Raw genomic sequence first — 17673 nt, forward strand, 5'->3', positions numbered from 1 at the left:
ATCAGCTTAGTGCTTTGCACATCTATAAAACAACAGGTTCTATGAGATTGATTACACAGTTCTTTGAGTAAGAAAGCCTGTTTGATGTTTTGCAAAGTCAGTGAGACCTTGAGCTACTCAGGCTTTGCACAGTAGTTTATAAGAGCATTGTTTCTAGAAGCTCACTGGAAAGATAATGCGTTTTCATCTGCAACTCATATCCAGGTTAATAAACACAAAGTAAGGTATACACCATCCCAAGTGAACAACTTCCATGCATCTGCCTATATCCTTTTCTTGTCAAACAGAAGGCATCTCATTCTTAAATCTGTTCAATATTAGTTTTAATTCTTAAGAAACCCCTATTCTGTGAGAATCTAGTCATTGTGTCCTCAGCTCCTTTATTGTCTTGCCTGAAAGCATACATATATACAACACAAACTTCAGAAGCTAATACAAAACACCCTACAAAAGACAGAGTTGTAAAGGATGATGAAAATGGTTACAAAAGAAACAAAGCAGGCATAATAGAAGTATTCTTTAAATAAAAAAAGCAGCATTTATAGTGAAATTATAATACATGCCAAAATAAAAGTGTCTTTTAAACCACCAAGTATGTTTATGAATTGTATTTACAGGTTTTTCCTCCCATTTTAAAACTAGAATTTGTTTTTGTATTTGCGTACATTGTTAAAAATAAGTATTTAAAAACGTGATTCAAGAACAGATGCATACAATGAGGAAAAGGGAACTCTGGCTTGAAATGAAGCCATTCAAGCATAAGTCAAGAGCAGAGAATGCATTAGGGTTTAAAATTTAAATACGTCCTACTTAAACTGAGAGGGTAATATTTTGTAAAAACAAGAACAGATCACCTAAAAACTAACAATGCAAGCCTTTTTTTCTTTTTTATAGTATCACATCAAAGTTACACAGAAGACCCCAGTGATCACTAGGGAATCTGCCACAGTCTAGTTTTTCCAATCCAATTAAGTCCATACTTCGTGGAATAATATGTCCTCCATCTGCTGCAGGCCGAAAGTAAACACGGTCAAACCTCATCTTGCACTTGTACTCTGCATCCAGGTTGGTATTGGAGTTGGTGTCCCAAGTATAACGGCAGTGTTGAGGTTTACCCAAAAACTCCCAGATATCCATAATGTTGTTAGGTAAGTTACCTAGTTTAGTAACCTGAAAGTAGAAGGGGGGGGGGGGGGGGGGAAATCCACAAGATGCTGAATTCACAGATTTTACCTTCGAAAACAGAACTGAGTTGTCACAATATCACTTTTTCCTGCAAAACATGAGTTGTCAAAAACAAAGATACTGGAGAAGTTTCTAAATTGTGGTATTTCTCAGGATACTCTAAAGAATGACCAGTTCCCATAGTACTTTCTAAATGGAAAACATGTTACAAAATAAACGTTCAGCTCTGAAATTTTGAGGTATGGGGGTCAACATCATGTCCTCTGAAACAATGTTGTTCCAGTTCACTGCAATGGAATTTCATGATAAGGAAAGATGAAACACTGACCTTTTAGTAATAATGCACAAATTTCACTTTTAATATCAGCAGCCAAAAATTATTTCTAATTATGTCTCGATGGGGGATTAATTTTAAACTCCCAAGATCGATTTCTCCAGAGCACCCTCTTCTTTCATTGATTCTACAAGCATTAACTCTGAGAATTGGAGAGTTGAGCAAATAAAGATCAAGTTCTCAAAATTAGAAGATGCTTTTGAAATTGCAACTTCATTGACTACCCCTGCATCTTCTCAGATATAAATATTGCCAATAAAGCATTTTGTTATTGTGGAGGGTGGGAAGCTTTTCATATACCTCACCTCAGCTATAACAAAGCCTCCGCATAGCAATGCCACAGCTTTTAATTAGTCATGCTTCCACTTTTTAAGAATAAATGTTGCTTATGTCTATTCTGCCTAGGCAGGTCATTTCTCATAAAAACAGAAAAGCCTGCGAAGATTTTGTCAGAATACCTTCTCAAAATAACAAGGTCACTTATTTCTATTTACCTCACTGTCTCTGAGGTTTGTATCCCCTCCAAATATAACAGTGGTGGACTCAGGCTCCTTCTGCATTTTGTTTAACATTATTTGCAGTTGCTTCATACGCTCCTTGGAGTGATTTTTAGTGCTTTCCAGATGAGAGGTCATAAGGCAAAGTTCATTACCAGATATGCTCACCTGTGCGTGAAACAAAGGCAACGTTACTATCCACACCATGATAAGAAGTTCAAAAGACAAAAATCTAATCACAAAGTAAATTACTGAATGACAGAGCTCTGGTTATTATTAGTTTTACATTGAAGAAAAGTGGCTTACAGGAGGATGACAGGCTTCTAGTTTTGTTTTCAGAGGTTATGAGACTTGAAAACAAGGCACGGCCAGTAACTTAGAGAAAAAAATTAGGTTTGTTAGTATCAAATGCAACTGGGTTTGTATGTTTGGACAAGAAGTTTTTCTGCTGTTTGAGGCTGTGGTAGAGTAAAGCCAGTCCAGCCTTTCCCGGGATCTTCTGTTTTGAAGGCAGAAATACAGCTGTTTAGTACATACTGACTTACTCACATGCACAACCAAAAGGTTCCTCATCATGGAAGTTGTTGGAAAAGGTATTATCTCATGTTTCAGTAGCTTCACTCTTGGTTTCTTCAACATTATGACAGTGAAATAGCCATCTACGTTACCTAAAGAGGAACAGGGAAAGAAATGGTCAAAGATGTCTTCTGCTGTGCTATAAAGAAGTTAGGGTTCTGAAAGAGACCTTTTTACCATGATCTGGGAGAATCATGTTAATTTGCAAGACGTACAAAGTCATTAGTTAAAAGTTTCATAATTGCGCTCTGAATTTTTCAGGCTTTTTAAATGCAAATATTTAAGAAATGACTTATCTATGGCACTTTTTTGGCTACCCTTGCTATCAGTCTTTCAAAATGCAGAAAAAAGAAAAATGAAACCACCAAGCAAGCAAGCTTTTCACATGCATCATTTGCATCAAACTATATCCTGATATCAAAACACAGAAAGTAATTTAAAGTGCTTTCTTCTTCACTTTACTCTTTTCATTCCTACAAACAGTCTGAGATTTTGGCAAGGGAGACAGAATAAAACTGAACTTACTTTTCTGGTTTCTGTCTTTAGAAACTGAGGGTTATTTCTTACCTGGAATAATAGTGTAACTGCCTGCTCTCATCTGTAGAAGACAGAGATGTGGTGGGATGACCTCTTGTAAAAACACAACATCTGGATTGTACCTGAAATCGGCAAGACAAGATTTTAAATTAACTACTGAAAGGTAGTAAATTAACTACTGAGGCCAAAGGGAACAGGGTCAGCGACTTCAGTTGCACCTTGTCCTCGTCTTCCTAGATATTGTAAGAATCTGTTTTTTAAAAAAAGAAAAATATTTAGTAGCATGTAGACACATCACCATTATTAAAAGGGATGAAACAATTATGATTATGGACATGGAACAGACATGGTAATAAAATGCATGACTTCCTTATACCTTCATCTTACAAACATTTGCACAGGTTTCATATACTACACACACGAGGAATTCAACTGCAAAGCAGCTTTGGAACATGTTCCGCAACATCTAAGTTCTCCAGGACATTCCAACCACCACCTCATTCCCTCACAACAGACCCCTGCAGGTAACCTGCCATTCATTTTCTCCAGTCTCAACAATGACAAGCTCTTTTATTTCTTAGAGCTGTGTAACCACTAACAGTTCATGTGGGGCAGCAGTCCTGAAAATGCTGACATGACTTTACAGCTGTCTCTATTTTTGCTACACTGCTGAATAGCCCTGCTCTATGCAGGTGAAGGACAAACCAAAGGCCTTATTTACAGAAGAAAAATACTGTCACCACAGATTAATAAAATCAAGTGATAATTGATTTAGTTAAGGGGTTTCTGCTGTTTCAAGAGAAACTTAAATTATCACTTGTTTAAATCGTTTAATTTACACTGATAAGTTACTGTATTAAGATAAATCGATTTATGTAATTGTTAAATTGCTCATAAATATATTCATGGGAGGCTTCCACTGGTGGAACTATAAAAGGTAATCACAGATTCCATTGCTCTCACCTTACCTGGCACATTTTCTTTTTTGATAGACAAGTTACAGTAACAGCAAGAGAGCCACTTTTCACATTCCACTAAAAAAATCTTTTTTGTTGTTTCAAAGTTTGCTCTAACGTGAAGTTATTCAATACTACTGGAATGAGACAAACAAGTTTCTTGCAGTTTTACCCTTCTCTCACGTACAGGATGGAAGTATGAAGTATGCTCTTGATGTATGACTGCAACTTGAACAATATTGTTCATGATAAAAAAGCTTTTTGAAGTAGCCATCGCAAAATATTTAACCTTTGGGATGCTGCATAAGTTCACACCTCTTCCAACCAGTATATCAACTTTTATTCAGCTACTTAGGATTTATAAAGTGATTGTATTGTTGCATCAACATTAAGACAATTTGGGTGTGAAGATTTGTAAATATCTAAAAGAAGCAGCTTGCTTTTTCCTTTAAAGCTGGGTACATGACAATACAAAGATAAAGGTATACTTACAATGCCAGGTAAGAACAGATTCCTCTAACTCGTTCTTTTAGATTTCCTAGATCCAGCCCAGCAATGTTCCAGGTTATCAGTGAGAAGCTGCTGTCATCTTCTTGTTGCCTCGAGTCTGCACTATTGACACTGGCATTACTAGTAGTTGCATCTGCTGTGAGGTCAATACTAAAGAGAGAGTTTACTTGTTTGTCAACATGCATAATACTATTCTTCTTGCAATTACCTCCCTTATCTTCTAAAGGAAAATGTTCTAGACCCATCACAACTTACAGGTAGCCATCTAAAACTTTCCCAACAAATGAGTTAACGTTCTTCCTCCTCCTTATAGACACAAGATAACATTTACTATTCCGATTTAAGTTCATCAGATGGCGACCAATGCAATCTAAAGCACTTGAATAATTTAACTCTTTCCCCATGAGAGAGGCAGGCTGTGTATATTAGTTTTTGAAACATTTTCCAGCATATTAGAAACAAAGAACTGCATCCTGGACTTGCTTTTATATGCCCACCTCTGCAGTACAGCCGAGATTCTTCCAATTGCCAAATCCCTGGGGGAGGTACACGTGCAAACTCACTCTGTGACAAATTGATGGTCCTTTTCTTTGGGAATATTCACCCCAAATCCCACCTTAAAAACACAGGCCAGGCCTGTCTACCCAGTTGATTTGATAAAGGCTAAGCAACACTGTCAAAGTTTGAGTACCCAGCCTAGTAACTGTTTGGGGACTGTGTTGCTAAAGAGAACCAGACTCTACCTGCTAACACATGGTTGTACTGGTTTTGGCTGGGATGGAGTTATTTTTCTTCATAGCAGCTCACATGGTGCCGTGTTTTGGACTTGTGACCAAAACAGTGCTGATAACACAGGGATGTGTTAATTGTTGCCGAGCAGTGCTTACCCAGAGCCAAGGGCTGTTCTGCTTCTCAGCCCACCCCACCAGCGAGGAGCCTGGGGGGGCACAAGGAGCTGGGAGGGGACGCAGCCGGGACAGCTGACCCCAACTGACCATATATATGATATTCCATGCTATGCAACATCATGCTCAGCGTATAGAGCTGGGGCAAGAAGAAGGAAGGGGGGACGTTGGGAGTGATGGCGTTTGTCTTCCCAAGTCACCATTAGGCGTGACGGAGCCCTGCTTTCCTGGAGATGGCTGAAGACCTGCCTGCCCATGGGAAGTGGGGAATGAATTCCTCGTTTTGCTTTGCTTGTGTGCGTGGCTTTTGCTTTACCTATTAAACTGTCTTTATCTCATCCCATGGGTTTTCTCACTTTCACCCTTCCAATTCTTCCCCCCATCTCACAGGGGAGAAGTAAGTGGCTTTGTGGGGCTGAGCTGCCCAGCGGGGTTAAACCACCACACTGATCCAATGTAAATTGCTTGAGTAAAGGGAAGTCTGTAACAAAATACATTAAACACTATAGCTAAGACTAGCTATAGTCTTATAGCTATACAAAAGCTATATATAGCTTGTATATATACAAGCTGTATTTTGGCAAAGTTGGGATAGTAGAGTTTTGTTTTTAAACACAAAATTTGTATGCGCACATGAAAATAAGGCCTGGAACCAAAACAAATCTATTCCCTAGAACTTTGTACTGGTTTTGTACTTGGTGCAGCACAAACAACGTAAGAGTCCGCTACCATGCGCGTGTGATCTAAACTGAACAGAAAAAGAAAAGCAAACAAAGGAGGGGAAGCTAAGTGATATTTAAGTAGGTAAATAACATGGTCTATGCCTCCAATATTTCCACTTTGACTTTTTATATTTATACTGTAACCTGAAGGACTATGAGATGAAATACGAAAGTCTGTGTGGTCTGCAGTGATCTTCCCCTGACTGGGAGGTCTCCAAACAGTCCTCCCTCCCAACACATCCTGCATACAGCAGCTCAAGACAGTGCCCACAGTGCAAAGACAGACAGAGGCTGGAAAAGAAAAAGGTGCTGCCAATTTGATGCAGATGTATTCTGATTCATCATGGACTACCTAGAGACCAATGCTAATGTTCAGTAGGCTTGCATTTTTTCATACATACATATCAAGCAAAACCAGGTATGCTGTTATCAACTACAGCTTACTCATAACTAGAAAGATCATAAGGGCTCTTCTATATAACATGCAAGCCTATGATAAATAGGTCCATAGGAAAAAAGCTTCCCTCAGGACTGTGAAGGGCAAGGATCTGTAAAACTTCAATACCTTTGGTATACCCTATGGGTAGGCCGTGAGATCATCTGTGTAGGCTCTAAGATCTGGGTCTTGCATGACCTCCACAGGTATGTTTAACAAGGTATGCATGGGCATGTCAATTTTATTTATAGAAATATAAACACGCGTACATCTAGTACATGACATACATGCACAGTTTACACGTATACAAATGTGTGTGTGTGTGTACAGTAAAATCTGCCTATGTATCGCTGCACGAGACAAGACAATAAAAAGAAAAACGACCCTGTCCCTTCTCCGAAAGGCTCACTACCTGCTAGCCCAGAGGAAGGCGGCTGAAGCATCCGCAGAGGGCAAGCGCAGCCCGCAAGCCTGGCAGCCTCTCAAGAGGAGCTGGCTATTCCCCTCGAAGGGGGCAGCCTTGAGAAAGGACGAGAACCAGCGTGGAAATGCGAAGAACGGAACCTACCTGCCTCACCACATGTCAGCAGAGGCGCGAAGTCAGGCGGAGAGAGCGAGCGCTGCTCCCCGGGCAGGCGGGTGGGGGGACACAGGACACCCGCCGCGACCCGGGAGATGGCTCCCCCCCGGTTGCGGGGGCCCCCCGCACCTTCCAGCGGAGGGGAACCGGCCTGCATGCGGGGAGGTGCGGAGGCACCGCTCCCCTCGCCCCCGCCCCGCCAAGCCCGGCGCCCCCGATCCGCCTCCTCCCGTCACCTCCCCGGCCCGGGGGTCACCTACCAGCTCCCGGGCCCCGCGCAGGCCGGCGGCACCCCGCCTGCCGCCTCCTCCTTCTCCTCCTTCTCCAACGGCGGGTCGAAATAGGCGTTCAGCGCCCTCTGAAACACACAGAGGCAGATGGCAGGGAAGGGGAAGGGGCCGCCGCCGCCGGGGCAGCCCCCCGCCCCCGCGCGTACCTCCATGTGCCAGCCGTTGCCTGCCAAGAAGCTGCGCGCCACCGCCGCGTCGCTGCTGGTGATGGCGGCGAACTCGGAGCACAGCACCTTCCTCCGCTTGGCCAGGTGTAACTCCTCCTCCTCCTCCTCCTCCTCCTCCTCCTCCTCCTCTGCTGCTGCCGCCGCCGGGCACCGGGCCGCCTCGTCCACCTCCTCCGCCGCCGCCGCCGCCTCCTCCATGGCTCCCCCGCCGCAGGGCGCTGCGGGCGGAAGGCGGCGGGAAGCTCCGCCCGCCGGGTTTGCCGTTCCGGGGCGCGGGCGGCCGTCGGCGGGGAGGGCAGAATGGGGTTCACGGTGGAGAGCCTGAGGGAGGCCATGAAGTACATGGTGGAGTCGCAGGGCTTCGACCGGGTGCTCCGCAAGGTACGGGCGGGCCGCAGGGGAGAGGGAGGGCGGGCGGGCGTCCCGCCGGCGGCTGGCCGTTAGCGGCAGCCGCTGACTGGAGAGACGGCCGTTCGGCCGGCGAGGCGGGGCTGCTCGTTTAAAAGCCGTTTTTGGGGGTTTTTTGGTTGGTTTTTTTTTTTTTTTTCCACCCTCTCGGAATAAAAGGCTGAGGTGCGTTTCCTCAGACGCGGTCTCCTGCGCCTCAGTGCTCCGTGGGTTTCCACGCGAGGGCTGGTGTAAAGAGGTGCGTTTGGCTGGTACGGCTCTGAGGTAATGCTACGTTAGGATCAATAAAAGTTGAAGTGAGACGTTACTGTGTTTGTCTTCAGCTTTGTAGCGTGTAGCCGCTGCGTAGGGTGGTCCCGTGGAGCAGTTTCAGTGTCCTCATTAAATTTTGCAACGCTAGAATTCTCCATTTAATTTCTATTTGTGTAACTGTGACATGGAGTGATGCGGTAAATATATCTAAGAAAACCAACCGTGTCAAAATTTGTATGTTTTGCACTGTACATGAGCAAATGTAATATTGGAAGCAGTGCTATCATTGGCAGTTCCACGATCCGATACATTTAATAGAAAGTAACTATTTGTAAAGCAACTCTTACTGTCTTGTTTCCCCAAAGCATTTTGGTCTTGTATAGAAAAAGTATAAAGCTTTAAGTTTAAGAAGTTCACTTATTTATAGAGTCTAATTAGTTCTTAGTCACCTCTTCACTGTGATAACTTTCCTCTACCTTAAAATCCTACTAAATGGAGAGCAAATGTAGTATTTCAGCTCACAAAGGTAACTGGCTAGAAGTGAGCCGTGGGAGACAGGCTTCCTGCCTTGCTCTGGAATACTTCTAGACTTTTTCTGCAATGTCCTTCTAAAATTATGCTGCTGTGAACATAATCATAATATCAAAGTACAGTTTTGTTTGAATTTAAAGTATCTGCTGTTTTTCTGGGAGACACCTGAAGCCTTTCTTACCATAACTAAATATGAGTCAAGTTTTTTCCTGTTCTGGAAAAGATAGATTTTAGTGTGAAACTTTTCAGTTCCAGCATCAGACTTAGTTTCTGGTTTAATTCCAGTGTGGTATCTACATAGGGCTTAACGACTGTGGGTTTGAAAGCCCTTTCTCCAAAGAAGTAGAGCATCGCAGTAGTGGTTGGAAGCCGAAGCAGCATACTGTTCACTGAGACAGACGCGTGGGAGGACAGGCACAGAAGGGCTGTGAGAAGTACAAACACAGCTCTACCTGTGGAAGTCCTGGAAGCGTTCAAATACTGAACTATTTTCGTTAAGGAGAGCAGGCAGCTAGTGCCAGATCAGAGCAATGACAAATGAAACCAGATGCTTTCCTCGCCTGGCTGATGGATTGGAGCACTCCCTGACTGTAGTGGAAGCCATCTGCTCCCAGTGTCAAGCGTCCGTGAAGTCCTCGTTAGAAATTCTGTCAGAAACTTAGGCTTCCAGTCAGTACAGCACAGCATGCCTGGTTTAGGACTTGGGATTTTCATTGATCAAGGTGCTATTTTCTATATTAGGACACTGGCTCAGTGATTTCCCCTCTGCTTAATTGCAGCTTTTTCCGTTTGTAGACGGACTGTGTACTTGTCCTTGTTTTGGCTGGGATAGAGTTAATTTTCTTTCCAGTAGCTGGTATAGTGTTATGTTTTGGATTCAGTATGAGAAGAATGTTGATAACACACCGATGTTTTCAGGTGTTGCTAAGCAGTGTTTATGTCAAGTCAAGGATTCTTCAGCTTCTCATGCCCAGCCAGCGAGAAGGCTGGAGGGGCACAAGAAGTTGGGAGGGGACACAGCCAGGGCACCTGACCCAAACTGGCCAAAGGGGTATTCCATACCATGTGATGTCATGCCCAGTATATAAACTGGGGGGAGTTGGTCGGGGTGAGGGGGTGGGTGTGGGGTGGATCGCTGCTCAGGAACTAACTGGGCATCGGTCAGCAAGTGGTTAGCAATTGCATTGTACATCACTTGTTTTGTATAGTCCAATCCTTTTATTATTATTGTTGTCATTTTATTATTATTATTATTATTATTATTTTCTTCCTTTCTGTCCTATTAAACTGTTCTTACCTCAACCCACAAGTTTTACTCCCCCCCCCCGCCCCGCCCCAATTCTCTCACCCATCCCACAGGGTAGGGGGGAAGTGAGCAAGTGGCTGCGTGGTATACTTAGTTGCTGGCTGGGGTTAAACCACAACAGTACTACATCATCATTTATCTTAGTATCATTTCTCTGCAAAATTCGGATAAAATTTGGCCTATCAGAAAGGGGCAGGGGCTGAAACTGAGCTCTTACACTGCATTATAAATAAGGAATAGTGGAACTGGAGACACTTCAATCTTAATTCCTTCTAAGATTAAAAAGATTTAAGTCAACTCAGCTGATATGGTATGGAAACATATAAGTTAAAAAAAAACTTTCTAACAAACCTAGAAAGTTAGTAGGAATTATAATAAATATTATGCCCACATTTCACTTGTGACAGTCTAAAGGTACTGTCTAAAGGTACTTTTGCCCAGGGAAGTGGTTGAGTCACCATCCCTGGAGATATTCAAAAAGCAAGGGGACAGGGTACTTCAGGACATGGTTTAGTGGGCTAATGGTTGGACTCGATGATCTTGAAGGTCTTTTCCAACCTAAATGATTCTGATTCTATGATTCTACTTCAGAGTCTTAGTTGTAGGTGTAAATATATATGCTGAACTTACCCCAGTTTTGCACCTGCTTTCACATTTTGAATATAGTGCTACTAACTGAAGAAACTTGAAAAAAAGATTTTAAAAGACTGAATTGCAGTAACTTCTTGGTCTCAAAAATCCAGCTTCTTGCGTTGGCTACAGGGGGAAGCATGGTACCATAGATGTACTGTAATTTTCTATTTAACACCCATGGGCTGGGATAAAAATGTATACGTAAATCACGATGCTGTAATACAGTGTGATACAGTCTTGGATACTTCTACCAAGGAATATGAATTTCAGTTCAGGGAGGCCTATCTGATTAGCATTTCCAGTGCTCATTTCAAAATACTGATTTTTACTGAGCTTGCTCTAGTATAATGATTAATGAATTACTGTCCGTCTCGTTTCCATTTTGTGAGCTAACAAATACACCTTCACGGCCATGGTACGCACAGATAGAGCAGTTTTGCATTCCCTCTAATCTGGCTTCTCAGTCACAGATTAAAGCAAAAGGAAAACTGAAGAATGTTGTCTCCTAAGCAATTCCTGAGAGCATAGCAAGTATTGAAGTTTTGTTAAGCTGTCAGTTTAAATATTTATCTGCAGTAGAAATACAATTTTTTCTAAGGCAACAATCTTCTGCTCAAAATTTATGGAAATACCTAATGTAACAGTTGAATTCCTGTATTTTCCATCTTTTAATTTGTCTCATGAGTCCAGAATTAAACAAGATTTACTTTCCCTTTGATTCAGGGCAGTATTCAGTGTTGGTACTATTGTCAGTAAGCTGTTTGTTCCTTTTTTGGTCATACAGATGAAACTTCTGTCTGCAACTCCTGGAAAAATTGTTTGTGAAATGAAAGTAGAGGAGGAGCATACAAACAGAGGTGGCACGTTACATGGAGGCTTGACAGCCACACTTGTGGATGTGGTGTCAACAGCAGCGTTGCTGAACACAGAAAGAGCAGTGCCTGGGGTCAGTGTGGACATGAACATCACGTAGGTATCATCCACCATGTTTACCAGAACATACTAACTTCTTTTCCCCTAATACGGTATTGGTTCCACTGTACTTTGTTTCTATGCTGTAGTACTCACCTCTTTGGTTTCAGAACTCTTGTCTTGATAAATTAAGGGGGGATTGTATTTGGGGATATTGCCATTTGGCTGCAAAATTCAAGTTGGACTGACTTAAGCTTTTATTTGCTACACACATTTAAGAGACAGTTCCCATTCGTTCATAGAATGTAAAGGGATGTTGATATGTGGTAAATTTTAGTCTTATGAAATTGGCTCGACTTCTGTCTTCGCTTGCAAAGATGTGTCAGACCGTGTCCTTAAACACCAAGATCTAGGGTAAGCAGCTTTCTATAAACCCTTTTTTAGTATTAGTCCAAAAAATGTTAGAACAGGAAAAATATTAAACCAGGAAACAGTTCAGGTCTGTTGTATGCTTACATAGAGGGTGAATTACAGATTGAATCAGAATTTCTCAGTGGAGGAAGATTGCTTTGCTCTAGGTCATTTAAAGGTAGTTTTATACTGAGAATAGTTCTTCCTGTAATGCAAATTTAAAGCACAGTGTCTTTAAAAAAAAAAAGAAAAAGTTGTTCTGAAACCTTCTTTGATCATGCTATTATAGCTTGTCAACTTTGATTCATTACTTTTAATGAAGAGATTATGACTGATTGGAACTAAAGTAATCCTACTTGGAATAACTAACACAGAGCATTAAAAATCTTGGAAAAGTAAACCCTCATCAAAACTGTCTTCAAAAAAAAAAAAAAAGCTCTAAAAGTGTGTGGGGAGTGATCTATATCTTTACCAGGTTCCCTCCCTTCCCCCCCCCCCGCCCAGCACCTTCTGATTTCTCCACTGAGGGGTGGGACCGGAGCATCTATTTAAGCTTTATACTACCACTGTGATAACTAGGAAACTACTGGAAATGAAAACCTGAAATTCTCCTATGATTATGTTTTTCTCCCTACAGTAGTATAGCAAGAGGCTAAAACCTGAATTATTTACACTATCAAGTATGCCTAGCCAATTACATAAGGGCTAAAATCGTAAGAAAGTTCTCTCTCCAGAGGTGATCCAAAATGGTTGCATAGCATAACCTTTAGGAAATATTATGTGAAGCAATATTAATAGCTTTGTTTAACCCAGACTACTGCTTTCATTAAACAAGTGATACTGGATGTCAAATACTAGTATAATACAACTTCTTCCTTTTTCGGAAGGAACTTTTTTAAAAATTGGCATGAGGAAACTATTTCGGTAATGGAAAGAACAGAGAAACTTTTTTTTTTTTAATCACAAGAGGATCAGCAGCAGCCTCTGAGAACAAAACAAGTCTGAAACCCTGCCCCCTGTCAACTAATGGGACTTGTGCTACATCAGCATTAGGCGTTACTGACGTCCTTTTGACGTGGTGTCATGTATAAAAATGGACTGCTTGATGAAATTTTTCTCAATAAGATTTATATCAAGTAATTGTACATTCTCCTCTGTAATTCTAACATTTTAATATTGTTCCCTTACCTCAGATCATGGTTGGATCATGTTCCTCCTAATTCTTCCCAGGTTTTTTGTGGGGGAATTTCTTCCTGTTCCCTGGAGAGTGTGTTTTAAAAGCACACCCTCCTACTCATGTAAATAAAACCAGAGAGTTATCTAATGAACGGAAACAGCATTAAACCTGGGAAGTTTGAAGGCCTCCCAGATTTCCATGACTTTTCTCTGACCATGGTATGGGAAGCAGTTAACCTATGCTTAGGTTCTATACAGAAATGACCTTCTGGAGCCTTTGTAACGGAGACATTTTGCAGCTGAACCAGCCAGACTGGTTTAGAAAGGCTTTAGGGAGCTGGCAGTGGCTGGAATAGGACTTGTAGCTGAACTTGTAGCTGGGGTCTTTGATACCTAATTGTTTGTGTTCCAAAATGGACTTTTCCTCAGAACCAAGCCAATGGGTTTCTTTCTGTCCTCCATTTTCTCAGAGAACTCTTATACTGAATTACCACTGCAGTACGCAGAGGAACTCAAGGACTTTAAGAAGTGGGGATTTGCAAGCAAGCGTTAGATGTGTCTTTATTACTCACATTTGCTAACTCCCTTCATGATAATCTAAAATGCAGGAATATTATTGGATTTGTGCTCTGTACAGCCTCTTACCTGTTCATTTTGTTCTTCATTGAAGATACACTTCTGCTGCAAAGATTGGAGAAGAGATACTGATTACAGCTCAGATTTTGAAGCAAGGAAGAAATATTGCATTTGCCAGTGTGGATTTAACAAATAAGGCAACAGGAAAGTTAATTGCACAAGGTAGACATACAAAGTATCTAGGAAATTAAGAAAGTAATTTTAAAAATAATAATGTTGGGCTTAAGAATCCTATATAGAATGATTTTCTCATTTATGCAATAAGACATCATCTGCACAAAGTTGTGATAGTCTATATAAAGTGAATTTATCTCACTCCCATAATAAACGAATTTCTTAATTACCACCAAAATTGCTACAAGCCTAAAATTAGTGCCTATTTTGGGATGAACAACATGATAGCATGGGGATGCATCTGGCTTTTTTTGGTCAAGATAGCAGAAGGGAAGAGCCTTTGTACAAGCCATATGGTTTACCAGCATGTCAGTGTTCTAAGAGATCTCTGTTTTCTTTGCCTGTGGTGTCGTCATGTGACAAAGCAACCCTGTCTTCAGGCCTGTCACAGTCACATTCAAACAACACTATACACGCTCACAAACTAAACTGCTTGTTCTGTAAGATGGTCATACAGACTTCCTATAACATAGCGTGAAACTGGTTTGAAAGCGTAAAGCAGGCTAATACAAAATGTGATTTACTGTAACATTCAAAAGTATTCAATAAAGTTTTCTGAAACTACCTTTTTAAAGATTATTTAATAGTTTTGTAAGCTCTTTGCACTGAGTAAAAGCTTGCCAGCATGGAGTGGTTGAGAGAGGGTGCAGTGGAACCCTTGTACACAAGATCACCTGACTTTTCATCATCTCCCTGCGATTCCTGAATGTGACAATGCACGCACTTACATGATCAGGGCTTTTCACCTCTACCTACCTGAAGTTCTGGCTATATTTGTTTAAAAATCATCAGCTGAGAGTTAAAGATGTATCAATAAATTTGGTGAGCCTTTCGTCAGGCTAAGGCTGTAGATTGTCTGACTTGGGTTGAATGTGGTAGAGTTAAGCTGCTTTTTATCAGCTGAAGACTTGTCTCCTCATGCACTGTTGTGGACAGGTTTAACTGCTTTCTCCAAACTGATGACACATGATGCTTGGCAAGGCTATCACACTGTAATAAAAAAACTGATGCTACTACATACGCAGTGCAAGTTTACATAAACCATGACCTTAGTTTTTCTTCTCTAGTGGGAGACTGGAAAAAGTTAATCTACGTTAGTAAAGGGCATGCCTAATTCTTTTTCTCATGGGAGTTGACTCATTGTTTTCAGTGATTTGAATTTTGTGATTAAATGTGCAGTTAGGGCTTTTTTTGTGCATTCCTAAACCTAAAGAAATAATTTCCAATGAGTTAAGTGACCTGTTCATGCAGACTGATTTTCAATATGAAGTTGAACAAGTTTACTAATACATCAGCAATCTTTCCAAAATTACTTTCAAACAAGTGATATAGCTGATAATTTACCCTTCAGTGGAAGTTTTCTAAAAAAAAAAAAAAAAAAACAAACAAAAAAACCCACAACAAACCTACAGTGGGCTCAGGCTATCAGCATGTATTTTTGCTGCAAGTTTAGAACAGTTGTTTGTGCTATATACATTCTCAACAAAAGCTTTTTCCGTGAGACTGTCTCAGAAGCATATGTGGCTTACATGCCTGTGGCTAGTTGAACTTTTAATAGTAGCATCCTCTCTTCCACAGTACGTTCATAATTAATTTTTCCCCAGTACTTGCACTCATGCTCAGAATCATCCCTGAATCTCACTTATAGAAACACAATGCCTTGCTAAAGCAGTTCTGTGAAGATACTTATTACAGGAGCAACCTTTTTTGTTTACATCTTTGCTCAGCAGAACTATATGCTTCACTGCATTAAATTGTTTCTCACTTTACAGCTTCCTCTGCCTGGAGCTCTACTGAGTCTTAAGCATGTCCAGCTCCTCTGCAGTTACTGGCATGAGCAGACAGAAAGAATCCACCATAGCATGCAGACACACCTAGTGGGTTTAGCAATTCTGTTCTGGTTGTCTTCCTATTAACATGTTCTGGCATCTCCAGTCATCTTTTTTTCTCATTCTTAAGTTTACCCCTTTTCTTCCAGAGGTCACCCATGTAGTAGAGTGCAAGGAAATAGAAGTGAGGATTAAAACTGCTCCCCCAACTACTATAAACCCACCCCCCTTCACTGGAACACGAGAGTGATTTCAACTATTATCTGAAGTAAAAAGGCAGAGGGTGAGAATGAAGGAGGTGCCAAATTCAATACGTGCCAAAAATTGGGAACGCGCTCAGCTCCGCGTGCTGGCGCAACTCTCTTTGTGTAAGTGTCCCACTGCAACTTAACATGACTTCCCTCAATCAAAGCTGGCTGCGTCAGGAACCTACTATAGTTAACCGGTCTCATTCTATCACTTAGCATTCATCGTATCTACATAATTACAACTGAAAAGTGTCCAGGCAAATTAAGAGTGGCAAACCTCAACACCAGAAACAACAGTATCCTCCTGTTCCCATTCAAGCCTGGCAAGGACTGTTGCAGGCCGACAGGGAAATGGAAAAAAAAACCCTTCCTGACGTAACAAGTGAATTCTCTTCTCCCTTGTAACAGACTATTCACCACAGTATTTTAGTGCTGCCCAATTAATAAGAGGGACATCATTAATATGCAGGCCAGTTATTTTAAAGTGGTTCATTAAACTGATTATTTTAAGACAACCTTGTCTGTTATCCCTCCACCAGCAGCAGCATGTGTCACTCTTAATTTATTTCACAACTAACTTAGGCTTTGAGATGATCTTAGAAGGAATTGTTGCAGTTGAGCTTGCTTGGCTTTGGGAATAAACTGTCAAACATCAGACTTAATATTTGGAAGTGTTCTTTACTAACTTCACCCTAACCTACATGTTGAAAAATCTGTATCTTACCTCAGCTGAATCTCAAAGGAAATAATGGAAGAAAATTACCGTAATAAGGACAAATGGTACATGGTTCCACCTGGCATCAGAACAGACATCTCCTGTGGGGCTGACCTGGTTCCATCACTGCAGATTTACGTATAATTCCCTTACAAGCAAGCAAATAAAGTGACCTGATGAGATCATCTTGTGAGTCTTGGTAGTACACCAGATTACATATCCAATAACTGACAGACATCTCTAAGCTCCATATCTTACAGCTGCAAATGAGACTGTCATTCCCATATTGTGCTGTTTGGGGTTTCTTTTTTCTGGTCTTTTTTTTTTTTTTAAACATACCAAACACCAACACCATACTCCTTGTTGTCTAAAGGTCTGTCCTTACAGAGGGCCACACGTACGTGACATGTTGTGGAACAGTTTGTTTCTATCAGTGAAAGTAACTGCAGCTTCCCACTTCGTGCCAATATTGGTCAGCCAAGACTTTCATGCTGTTTTCATGTCACTGCTATTGCAGGAATGCATTCAGACTGACACACAGGCATCTGCACCGTGGTAGAACTGTGCATTACAGATCCCTTGAGAAAATGAGGAATCAGAACAGAATCGTTCACACTGGCATTTAAGAGTCCAGATAGTAATCAGGGCAAATACCGATCACAGATTAAGGTGCTGTGAGAAGGGATTTAGTCATTAAGGATTCCAGCTCTCGGGAAGAGGCAACTTGTCAGTGATAAACAGTGGGGA

At 41.4% G+C, this 17673-nt stretch overlaps 2 protein-coding genes and 1 long non-coding RNA gene across 3 annotated transcripts; 1 reads left to right on the forward strand and 2 right to left on the reverse strand.

The window, feature by feature from the left end:
- Positions 1-306: 306 nt before the first annotated feature.
- TDP2 (tyrosyl-DNA phosphodiesterase 2) lies at positions 307-7926 on the reverse strand. Its single transcript, XM_030011937.2, has 7 exons — positions 7675-7926; positions 7499-7596; positions 4578-4745; positions 3160-3251; positions 2566-2684; positions 2014-2184; positions 307-1170 (listed from the first exon to the last, which is right to left on the reverse strand). The coding sequence occupies exons 1-7, from the start codon at positions 7891-7893 to the stop codon at positions 889-891; spliced, it is 1149 nt and encodes a 382-aa protein (XP_029867797.1). The 5' UTR covers positions 7894-7926; the 3' UTR covers positions 307-888.
- On the forward strand, positions 7877-14698 carry ACOT13 (acyl-CoA thioesterase 13). The gene is given in 4 exon segments (XM_030011938.2): positions 7877-7985; positions 7988-8076; positions 11610-11794; positions 13995-14698. Coding segments are annotated over 4 exon segments (525 nt in total). The 5' UTR covers positions 7877-7891; the 3' UTR covers positions 14152-14698.
- LOC121233228 lies at positions 11801-14007 on the reverse strand. The gene is made up of 3 exons (XR_005932157.1): positions 13970-14007; positions 13337-13438; positions 11801-12380 (listed from the first exon to the last, which is right to left on the reverse strand). It is a non-coding gene; the product is annotated as an uncharacterized LOC121233228 (long non-coding RNA).
- Positions 14699-17673: the final 2975 nt, after the last annotated feature.

Source organism: Aquila chrysaetos, chromosome 4, assembly GCF_900496995.4.
Source record: "Aquila chrysaetos chrysaetos chromosome 4, bAquChr1.4, whole genome shotgun sequence".
In the NCBI taxonomy this organism is placed as follows: Eukaryota; Metazoa; Chordata; class Aves; order Accipitriformes; family Accipitridae; genus Aquila; species Aquila chrysaetos.